This window comes from Medicago truncatula, chromosome 4, assembly GCF_003473485.1.
Source record: "Medicago truncatula cultivar Jemalong A17 chromosome 4, MtrunA17r5.0-ANR, whole genome shotgun sequence".
Classification (NCBI taxonomy): domain Eukaryota; kingdom Viridiplantae; phylum Streptophyta; class Magnoliopsida; order Fabales; family Fabaceae; genus Medicago; species Medicago truncatula.
Genome location: NC_053045.1, coordinates 9,409,143 through 9,421,356, shown reverse-complemented (window position 1 = coordinate 9,421,356; position 12,214 = coordinate 9,409,143). Strand labels below are relative to the sequence as shown.

General features: G+C 31.9%; 1 protein-coding gene across 1 annotated transcript; it reads left to right on the top strand.

Moving 5' to 3' along the window:
* The first annotated feature begins 3,451 nt into the window (after positions 1-3,451).
* On the top strand, positions 3,452-9,685 carry LOC25491646 (cytochrome P450 83B1). The gene is made up of 2 exons (XM_024781933.2): positions 3,452-4,362; positions 8,683-9,685. Exons 1-2 carry the CDS (start codon positions 3,475-3,477, stop codon positions 9,289-9,291), a joined length of 1,497 nt encoding a protein of 498 aa, XP_024637701.1. The 5' UTR covers positions 3,452-3,474; the 3' UTR covers positions 9,292-9,685.
* Positions 9,686-12,214: the final 2,529 nt, after the last annotated feature.

The window sequence follows — 12,214 nt, the reverse complement described above, 5'->3', positions numbered from 1 at the left end:
TTCTTCCATCCACATAGTTAATACGATAAATATTCAGGATGTCATCTTCAAACCACCACATAGTTATCCATCCGCACTAGCTTAAATGGAAGTAGAGAAAAGAAATATTTGGTGAGAGAAATTATGTGGATTTTTTTTTGTTTGGTCAGGAAATGATGTGGTTTTTATTTCCTTAAAATAACAACAAAATTTGGCTTCTATAGGAATCACGTCGTATATATGTGATCTGGTTTTTGTTTTTTTTTTCAGAAATGTCGTATGCGACTCTTTTAGTGGTATTTGTCTAATGAATACATATTTGTCACCTTCTATTGATATTTTCAATTTTCATCGTGTAATCTTTCTCACTTTGTCTATGGATATATATTTGTCACCTTGTATTGATATTTTCAATTTTCATTGTCTAAATACAACTAAGTTGATATCTATATCAAGAATAATATATATGGATTAGGGTTTGAAATTTGGATTTCTTATTTATGTACATTAAAAAAATTGATCACTTTGAGTGATGGTAGTGTCTTTTTTTTAAGAAGAGGCGGTAGTAGTTTTTTTGTTGGTGTTTGCATGCATTCTAATTCGGTGTTGCCTGTTTCTTTTTCATTTTACTTTATTTTTAAAGAAAATTAAGAAGTTATCGTACATAGGAACCACTAAATCACATATAACTTTTACCATTATAATGTCTACATTAAAATGAATATAGGAAACATAAGTCTTGATAAAGAGTAACTTGAAAAATATCTTGAGTTTGGACCTCCTCCCATATAGAACAACTCCTCCTAAGCTTAGGTTTTCCCTCGCTTTAAACAAATACATGTATCAAGTGACTCTTTGTACAAGTTCCAAAGGGGCCGTGATATATATAGACCCCACACAAGACTTTACCGGAAGAGTAACCCTTGGGGGAAATTTGGATCCTCTAGTTTGGATCTGATGTATCATCTTCTTTTAAGGACAGTTGTCCCTCGAGGAACTATCCTTTAAGAAGTACATTTTTCCCTTAAGGACAGTTGTCCCTCGAGGGAAGTTGTATGTCTATGTAAATGTTCAAGAACCAAAACCTGATCTTGCTCTAAAAATACTAGTCCCTCTAGTCATATTTATTAGCAATTTTTTTTTTTACATTCATTAATTAATTGATGTGTCTAGACTATATACAGTTCAGATACATTAATTATTTAATGAATCTGAATATTTTTTTTTTTTTATAAATATGATCAAAGAAAGTAACTAATAGGCATTGGGACAGGTACACTCACTTGTACCCTAAAATACATAACATTTTATGACACTTACTAACTTGATCGTCAGAGTGTGTGCTATACCACCTCAATTCGTTTGGAGAAGAACACCGCTGCTGACGAAGGTCATTCAACACCGTCATCCAATAATCTCAGGTTCGGAAGGATCAGGATTCAGATCATTTGTAAATTGGGATAGGATTTGTGTAGAAAAGCTAGGTGGAATCAGTGTAGAGTACAATAGGGTTGGGAAGATTTTTTTCCTTTTCATTTTTGTACTACGAAAACGGTCTCGTATCATGCTTGATATGTGTCGACCAAGTATTGGATGCCTCTTTTTTTTTAAAAAACTTTCTATTATGTTTTTTGGTTCGGAGGTGAAATTTTGATATGTTTTTGTTGATACGACATAAACACGCTTCCAAAAACACCAAGGTTATATCAATGGTTGAGTAATGATATTTGTTCAATTATATTAAGACAACTTTTAAGATAACCTTCGTCTTTTTCTTTTTTTATTGGTAAAAAAAAAATATAGAGAGAAAGATAAAGAAAGAGAGTAAAAACACAACAAGAGTCTAAAAAAGAATTATTGAAAAGTTACCATAAAATGATTCTACAAATATCACTCTCTAAATGATTAGCTTAAGTTTCTATTGAAAACTTGTGGATAAGTTCACTGCAACTAATTCTCACTAAAAAAATTAATATACAAGTGATTAAATTACACCGATGAAATATTTCATTGTTCATTATCATTTTACTCAATACATGTTTTTTAAATTTGACCGTTGATTATAAGTTTATATCATATAGATCATTCATGTAATATTTTATATAAATAAAAAAATCATTTGATATGTTATTGATGCATAAAAAGATTAACGATTTATACGTTTTTATTGAACACCGTTCATCTTGATGAGTTGCAAACACATATCAAATTATTTTAGATTTGTGTATAATTTTTCATTGATGATTATATTGATATAAACTAATAATCCAATGGTCATATTTGAATAAACAATATATATATATATATATATCAAGTAAAATTATATTAAACGGTGTAAAAATTGATGTAATATTATATCAGTGTATTTCCATTCCAGCTCTATGTGTGTATACACACTTTTACGTACGAACAAAATGATAGAATTAGATATATGATATTTGTACTAGAGTTGTCAAAACAGGCCGGGTCGTACGGGCCGGCCCATTTAACCCGATTAATATAGGGCTTGCGCCTTAAATAATATTGAGCCCGAATTTTAATAGGGTTTTTTATCCTTTGGGGCTAGCCTGAACGGGCTGCGGGTAGCCCGTTCGCCTGCATAACAAAAAAAAATCCTATAAATTATGTATAATTTTCAAATAATTCTTTACTTAGTTGATTATCAAAGTAAAAAAAAAAAGTCAAAATTCAATGAATTAACACAAATATAAATGTAATATAAAATTATATTTTCTTGTTTCGTTATTTATAGTTTTAAAGATCAAATATATAAACATCTATAACCATAACGTATCTAATTTATTTAAAATCATTTTCCTCGTCGTTTTAGTTTAAGACGTTTGTACGAAAATGTTTACAATTTATTTTTTTGCTAGACATTATTTAAACATATTAAAAATATTATTTATAAAAAAAATTATAGGAGTACTTTATGGTACTTTTTTAAAATAAAAAAAATGTAATTTTTAATACGGGCCGGCCCGTCTAGCCCGCGGCCCGTGTAAGACCGGGCTCGGATAGTATATTTCAAGCCCGTTTTCAACCGGGCTTTTTCGCCCGGCACGATAAAGCCTGAAGCCCGTTAGGCACGGCCCGAAACGGGGCGGACCACCTGTTTTGACAGCTCTAATTTGTACAACCACTTTCTGACAACTTTTGAACAATTTTATCTCTCATACTCACATTATACTTTTGTTCTCTCTCTTAATTTTTCTCTTCTATTATTTTGAATCGATAAGAAGAGAGAAAATGAAAATTGTCATCAAAATTGTCACATATGGTTGTACATATATCATTACTCTATAATTATGCTATATTTTCTAGTGTAGAGAATAATCTACTTTATCTTATCCGCAGGGTTAAAAAAATTGTGTGGCTCTCTAAAATACTAACCTTTGTGAGGTCTACAAAATCAAGTTATATATACAAGTACGTATATTATATTATTCACAGTTGAAGTTAACAACTAAAGCATTTTTCTCCTTGTTTTTTACAATGTTGCCATTCCTCCTTGTTTTGTTCCTAATTTTTCCATTACTTTTCTTCTTCCTGAAACGTAGTAGAAACATTAATGCACGTCATCCACCTGGGCCTAGAGGCCTACCCATAATTGGGAATCTTCATCAGCTTGACAATTCTATTCTTTATCTTCAATTATCAAATCTTTCAAAAATTTATGGACCAATATTTTCCTTGAAACTTGGTTTAAGGCCAGCAATTGTTGTTTCTTCAGATAAAATTGCCAAAGAGATATTTAAAAATAATGATCATGTGTTTTCTAATAGACCTATGTTATATGGTCAGCAAAGATTATCTTATAATGGGTCAGAAATTGTATTTTCTCAATATAGTGATTTTTGGAGAGATATAAGAAAAATTTGTGTTATTCATATATTTAGCGCGAAGCGTGTGTCATATTATTCTTCTATAAGAAAGTTTGAGGTGAAGCAAATGATAAAAAATATTTCTAATCATGCTACTTCTTCAAATGTTACAAATTTGAGTGAGATATTGACTTCTCTCTCTAGTACAATAATTTGTAGGATTGCTTTCGGTAGGAGTTATGAAGATGAAGGAACTAATAAGAGGAGTAAATTCCATGGAATGTTGCGTGAGTTTGAGGCCATGTTGACAGCTCTCTTTATTTCTGATTATATTCCATTTACGGGTTGGATTGATAAACTATCTGGCCTTCGTGCACGTCTCGAACGAAATTTTAAGGAGATGGATGAGTTTTACCAGGAGGTTATTGATGAACATTTGGATCCAAATAGACAACATGAAGATGATGAAGAGGTCATTGTTGATGTCTTGCTACAATTGAAGAAAGAACGTTTGTTTCCAATTGATCTTACTTTTGATCACATTAAAGGAGTCCTCATGGTATGTTGTCTTGATTCATTTTTACAATTTTGTTTTGGCTAAAATATGGTTTTGGTCCCTGTAAATATGCCTCATTTTGATTTTAATCCCTTTAATTTTTTTTTTTGTTTTTGGTCCCTGCAAATATGTCTCGTTTTGGTTTTCGTCCATGGCCCCATTTTTGTGATGATTTGCACACGTGACACATAATGACCGAATCCATTTATTAGAAAAATAATCCCTGCAAAATATTTTGATTTTTAAAAAAGTCCCTACAAAATATTTTACTTTTGAAAATAGTCCCTGGAGGGGCTATTTTCAAAAACAAAATATTTTGCAGGGACCAAACACAACAAATAAAACCAAAACGAGGCATATTTGCAGGGACCAAAACTATATTTTAGCCTTTTATTTTTGTTTTGGTTAAATCCTTTTAATCCATTTAATTCAAAAATGTTCTATTGTAAAACTGCGGTATCGATTGCGCTGTGAACTTTTATATTGCGATAAAATACAAATAAATGCATTTCTTGTGGCAGCAACGTCGATATCGTTGTAGAGACCTCTAAATTGTTACATTTTGGCTGCAATTGTGGTTGCAAACTTGCAAACATTTTAAATATGATAGGTTGAAGATTCAAATCAACATAATCATTTTCAGAATTTGCCAAATTAAAGATAATGATGTTTAATCGTAAGAACTTAATGTTAGAGAGTCTCACATCAGACAAAAGATGACATGAACATTTGTTTATAATTGGTTAAGTAGGGGCGATCCTCACCTCACACACTAGTTGTTTATTAGTCATTGTGTTAGGCCCAACCAGAGGCGGATCTAGACATTTCATATTAGTGTGGCAAATTTTTTAAAGAAACTATAATAGAAATTATACTAAAAACATAATTAGACACATTTTTAAACAAAAAACATGGCAAACAAAATGCTAGGTTCTTAGATTCACTATATCTAAGCCAGTCATACAAATTAAACCAATTCTTGTTAAATCGACGTCTTGTTCCACCAAAATCAGACCGAGGATAAACAAAGTTGCTAGGAGGTTGATGACGACGAATTTTCAAGTAAGCTTTACGTACCTCATCTTAGATGACAGGATGATAGCATGAAATTGGAGGCCTAATTCCTGGATCCGTTTCCAACAATTTATAATCAACAACTTTAATACCCTCATTGGTCGAGTTGGGAGCAATATCCGTGTTCGATGCTTGACTAGTCGAAGAACTAGCTTTGTCTCTAGACAACACATGAAATAATTTCTTCATCCTATAAACACCATTGTACGATAATCATTTATCATAAACAAGCAATTTTTAACTTGTATTATTAATAAAACAAAACAAACAAAGCCATGAATCATTTTGCTACTGATAGTTTTGCTACTGATTTAACAATATCGGTTTGCTATAAACGAACAAAACAAACAAGCAATTATCATCCTATAAACACTATCATTTTTCTATAAACAAACAAAACAAACAAGCAATTATCATCCTATAAATCAAATCAATGTTAGAAAGAAGCAAAGACAAAGAGTATCTCATATATTAAATCAACAGAAGCAAAACAAACAAGCAATTATCATCCTATAAATTCATTCATTGCTTGCAGAATAACAGAAAATCTTCAATTCAAACCCTAAAATAGCAATTGTAGAATGAATGAGAAAGTAGAGAATCAATTGACTATTTCACTTACCTTGGCTTACACTTAGAGTGAGAACTGAGAGATACACTAGATTTGAAGAAGGAGTGAAGAGAGAAAATGATGCTGCTGACTGCTGAGAGTGGAAGAAGGAGAGATTTGTTTATTTGTTGTGAGAAGAGGAGAACATAAGCTTGCAATTTGTTTGTTAAGAGGTTTTAATTTGTTTGTGAATTGTGAGAAGAGAAGAATAAACGCAATTCTGAGAGTAGAGAATAGAAGAAACGCGTTTTGTATTGTTTGTGTGTGTTTTCTACTTTCCCTAACTTCAGGTGCCTTTTGTTATGAATATAAAAAATAAAGAAAATTGGCTAGAATCTGGTGTGGTAGCTGCCACACCATGCTACAATGTACATCCGCCCCTGGGCCCAACTATGGAGAGGAAGAATTACGGTTGGTGGTGGGTGTAAGGATGATATGATCAAGAACCTCATAGATATGAGCATGAATTTTTAATAACCTAGGCCATGTATTGTCCGATATGAGACTCTTTAACACACCCCCTCACGCTCAACACTATTAGCTTGGTGCATGGATATAAATGGTGGTTGACCTGATAGAAAACCTGATAACAGGTGGCCCAATAGATCTTAAAGAATGCTCTGATACCCTGGGCCCAACTATGGAGAGGAAGAATTACGGTTGGTGGTGGGTGTAAGGATGATATGATCAAGAACCTCATAGATATGAGCATGAATTTTTAATAACCTAGGCCATGTATTGTCCGATATGAGACTCTTTAACACACCCCCTCACGCTCAACACTATTAGCTTGGTGCATGGATATAAATGGTGATTGACCTGATAGAAAACCTGATAACAGGTGGCCCAATAGATCTTAGAGAATGCTCTGATACCATCCTAGCAATCGTGGTTGGACCTAACATAACCCCACAAAACTGGCTTGTGAGGAGAGGATTGCCTCCACTAATAAACACATGTTTAGGCCATCTTTTGTTCGATATGGGACTCTTTAACACCCCCACACGACCAACATTATTGGGTTTGGCTTGTGGTCATAAATGGTGTGTGGCTCGATAAAAAAAATTTAATTGCAGGTGGCCCAATGAATCTTAACGAAGACTCTCATGTCATCTTAGATATTGTGGTTAGGCTTAACACAACCTCACAAAACTAGCTTATAAAGTGAGGAGTGTCTCATCTTTATAAACTCTTATCAAGAGTCATATCTAACTGATATGGAACTAAACCCACCCCACTCAAAACCAACATAAGGTAAGCCAGCACGAGACAACTCAAATATCGTAATTAGGGGACCAGGAGCAGGTCACAATTAAGATGTAATTTCCAACACTTAAGATATACTATTTTAGAATAGTACTTAAATACTAACCAGCAAATAAGCGTTCATTCACATTGTTAGAATTATATAATAAAGTTTTAGAAACTGGTTATAAAAAAATTATTAAGACGTAAATGAAGTTATTTTGCACTTTCATATAGAACTTACTAAATCAATAAACACGGTTATTAAATATATTGTTTCGTGTACATTTTTATAATAAATTAATATTATTCTCAGTTTATTTATAAGCAGTGGTGAAGCCAGGAATTTTATAGATCCTGCGCAATTTCTGCGAATAATTTCACATTTACTGCGGATGTATCTTTCCCGTGGATCCTAAAATCCTAAGGTATTACCTCACTGGAAATCTAAATCCTTGGCAAAATCTGCAGGAAATGTGTTTCCTGCGGAGTTTACACAAAAATCTGCAGGAAAAGTTAAAAGTTCTAAAAATGGCTGGGCTTTCTACAAAGAAAGTTGGAGCTGAGCCTGGGCTAGTGCCCAGACAAGCTGGCGGTGGCTCCGCCCCTGTTTATAAGATAGAAAAAAAAAAACGGATAATTAAAATAAGAATAAGATTTTGTTCAATAAATATAGAGACTTTAGATATAGTTTAGTTATTTTACCAGAATTATGCCTAATTTTGCTTATGTGTCAACTAATTAAATTTTTAGTTTGATAATTTATGTTGCATGTTATTTTCTTAAATATATAATTGATAATTGATTATAATTATCAGTGATAAACATTGGTATTTTCCATTCCGTGTATAATTTTTATAATAAATTACAATTATCTCGTGATTGATGTCGTAAATTTTCATGCATCATTGATCCCGTATTTTTCATATATTAGAGTAAAAGAAAATACAAAGTAAAAGTTAGTGAAAAATAAATAAAGAAAAGAGTAAAAATTAAGTTATAGAAAATAATATGAACGATATTGGATATTATTTTTTTATTTTTTGACAAAAATAAATCAGAATTTGCCAGATGCGAAATAATATGAGCGGTATTGGATATTATAAATAAATCTTATTTTGACCTTATGAAGAATATATTGTTTTGATGTAATATTTTTTCTTCCAATTTAATCATTTGCTTAATTATATTTTACCATTTGAAAGACATACATGTTAGTGTTCGTATTGGCGGTAGTAATAATAAGATTTTGTGAAATAATTAATTTATTTATGTAAAATTATGCTGAATTTTGCTGATGTATCAGTTAATTCAATTGAGTTAGTTTGATATTTGTGTTGTATGCTATTTTTAACTATATCTATATATAGTTAATTGATATTCTTCGTATGCAGAACATGCTTGTAGCTGCAACGGATACCACATCTGCCACAATAGTTTGGGCTATGACTGCCTTAATAAAAAATCCAAGAGTAATGAAGAAAGTGCAACAAGAGATTAGGAATTCAAGAGTTAAAAAAGAATTTATAGATGAAGATGATATACAAAATTTCTCCTACTTGAAGGCAGTGATAAAAGAGACATTGAGATTGTACCTACCAGGCCCATTGCTTGTGCCAAGAGAAACAAGGGAAAAGTGCATTATAAGTGGCTACCAAATTCCTGCAAAGGCGATTGTGTTTGTGAATGCTTGGGCTATTCATACAGACCCAGATGTTTGGAAAAACCCAGAAGAGTTTTATCCTGAAAGATTTTTAGAAAGTTCTATAAATTTTTATGGACAAGATTTTGAACTAATTCCCTTTGGAGCCGGTCGTAGAATTTGCCCAGGTATGTCTATGGCAGTTGCATCATTGGAAGTTATCCTTGCAAATCTTCTATACTCCTTTGATTGGGAATTACCAGATGGTATGGTAAAGGAAGATATTGATACTGAAAGGTGGCCAGGACTCACTCAACACAAGAAGAATGAGCTTTGCCTTGCAGCCAAGATTCCTATGTAGCTGCTATTTATTGAAATTCTTTCTTGGGGGTCTCATATATGTTTTCATTTTTATATGTCTTTCCACTTGTGATACACTTTGAATAATCTATTATGATGTATCTGCCATTGTAATTGATCCGGTTGGACCAAATAGGATGATTGAGGTGCTTAAATCTGCCGTCTGTTGAGGTTGATGATCTGCTGATCTGTCCGTCGTCTACCTGGTTCTGTTGATCAACCCCCGGCCCCTCGTGTGTAACCCTCGGCCTACACTGTAATCGGGTGGATTTTAGGGTGTTTCCAATATATGGTATTGTCTGCTTAGTGGACTCGGGTCGGACCCAAACAAGCCAGATTAGACTTTAGTACAGTCTGAAACAAGAATATATCAAAGTTGAAGCATGATACTTTTAGTTTACCCTTAAGCTTCTTTATTTCTTCCATAATGATACTAAAATAATCGAAATTAATGATGAAAATTAGTGATAAAAAAGGCAACAATCCTTATACCTAATGAGGAAAATACATCCATATACTGAGATAAGTCACATCTTGTCTACACTTATTACTCCACCTTCAAGATTTAAAGCCGCTCTTAAGCATAAAGAAATAAAACATAGGGTCGTTAATATATGTTCTTAAGACATTTGTAAAGAAATCAAGAAGAAAATAAAAGACAAATTTTACGTTAAAAATAATACTTTTTAAACTTCCAAAAAGTTGAATACACAACTTTAAAGGTTCTATATTTGAATCCTAACAAATGTCTTAGAACACTTCTCAGAATACCAAAGCGCAAAGAAAATCAACGAGATCTTCCCTTACCAGTATCAATATCTTTCTTTACCACTTAAAATAACTCTTAGTGACACTCAAATAAAACTTGAGTTTATTAAGCAAGTAACTCTTAGTATATCAAGTACATTCACGATAATTATATGCTTAAACATATCACTAGCTACTAAAAGAACTGCTTTTAAAGACTTGAAAAATTAATCTCTTTAGTGATGGGGAATTAGCCAAACCCTTATGTTCCAAAAAATGCTCTTCATCTAAGGGTTTATGGTTACCAGTTTTACATCTGATTCCATAACTCCTCTTTATCGGTGGATCTTTTTTCTTTGTAGTTGTATCTTTTGATATGTCAACTGATAGGAATTCGTAAGTGCATGATTCTATTGAGTAGTAAAAAGAGTATCGATTCATAGGAGATTTTATGTGATTACCGGTCTAATTCTCAGTTTTGATTAGCTAAAAAAGGAATAAGTTTTTAAGAGCAATGTTTGTTTTGTTTAAAAGTTATATATTAGAAAGCGTCATGGGATTGATGGTTTCATCATAATGTCAAATCTTTAACATTCCCTATCTATTTCTCTATTTTATAATGAATTCATTTCTAAGGACAATATATTCTTTGGTATTTCATATTTCCTCTCCCAATACATGAATGTATCTCAACAATAATCAACACTATTCTCTTGGTCGATTATCATTGAGACCCTTTGAGTGCAACTTTATTGTCCCAAGACTCTTAATCTATTCTAATATTTTGTTTATCTTGTCTAATCTCATTTAATCCAATATCAAACTTCACCTCTCGCTTATTCGTTTGATATTTGAGGTTTGATTTAATATTAATATTAAACTTCACCTTTCGGTTCATCGTTTAATATTAGACATCAAATTTAAAGACAATAAAAAATATATTAGAAAACAATTGCATATAAAATGGAGTCTAGACTTAAGTTTGTATATGGATCAACTCATTAGATTATTTCCACAATCTCAAGAGCAGGAATAATAAAAGGCATAATAAACAACTGGAAATGTAAAGAGTAGGAATATAAAGAACAAAAATGTAAAGAACGAGAAATATAAAGTGCAGAAAAATAAGAATTAAAATCTGAAGTTCTTAATGAATCGGTGGTAGTAATTGAGACAAGCATCGATGCAATAATTGAGACACAGAGAAGTGAGAAGGAGAGAAAGAGTTTTATTGATCCACACCCTCCACCAGAGCTACCAGATCGGCCTTCATCACAATCACCACCATCAGAGTCACAAATCGTATGACTTATGCGCACGGTGTCTACCAGTGCACATTCTTTAAGTTGGTAATATTTTAACTTTTTGAATAGGTACCAGCAGTGGCGGAGACACCGCCCGGCAACCCCAGGCACTCGTCTAGGTTCAATCAATACTTTCTTTACACTAGGTCTAACTCAATAGTTCATTATCCCACTTAAAAAAATTTTGGGCAAACTCAAATATATTTTCTTGACAGAAGGGAAAACTCAAATATTTTGCTCACGCGCACAACAAAAAGTCACTGGATGATGTTGATATTATTCGAGCATTCACCGCAAAGAGGTCTCAGAAAGACTATTTACCTCCTAATTTTATTTAGCAAACTATTGGTAGTTTATATTTCATCTCTCTTATTTCAAATTGTACTTTTGTTGACAAAATGACGAACCTCTTTTATTTTGATTTATGACTCTTTATCTATACTATATATAAAGAAAATAATATCTTTCAGTTTTTTGGGTTGGCTTTTTCTTTTTCCAAGAATGCCTTTAATTTTCAACAAAAATAAAACATGTAACAAATAAATAAGAATAAATTTAAATATTAAAAAAATGTAACATAGATAGATAGATAGATAGATAGATAGATAGAGGGCATATCAAATGAGAGGAACAATTAATACCCATTAGATTTAAAAGATGTAACAAACATCCCCTATATAGATATATCCAGTTTTATTCCATTATCCTTTAAAAATGTAACAAATTTTTATTTTTTTTTATTCAAAAAAATGTAATAAATTAGATGAGTATTTATACTTACCTTTTTATTATCCTAATTATACCTTTAAACAACTTTTTCTATAATAAAAATCGTTGATGATGGTGTCATTAAAAAAAATAAGAATTTATATT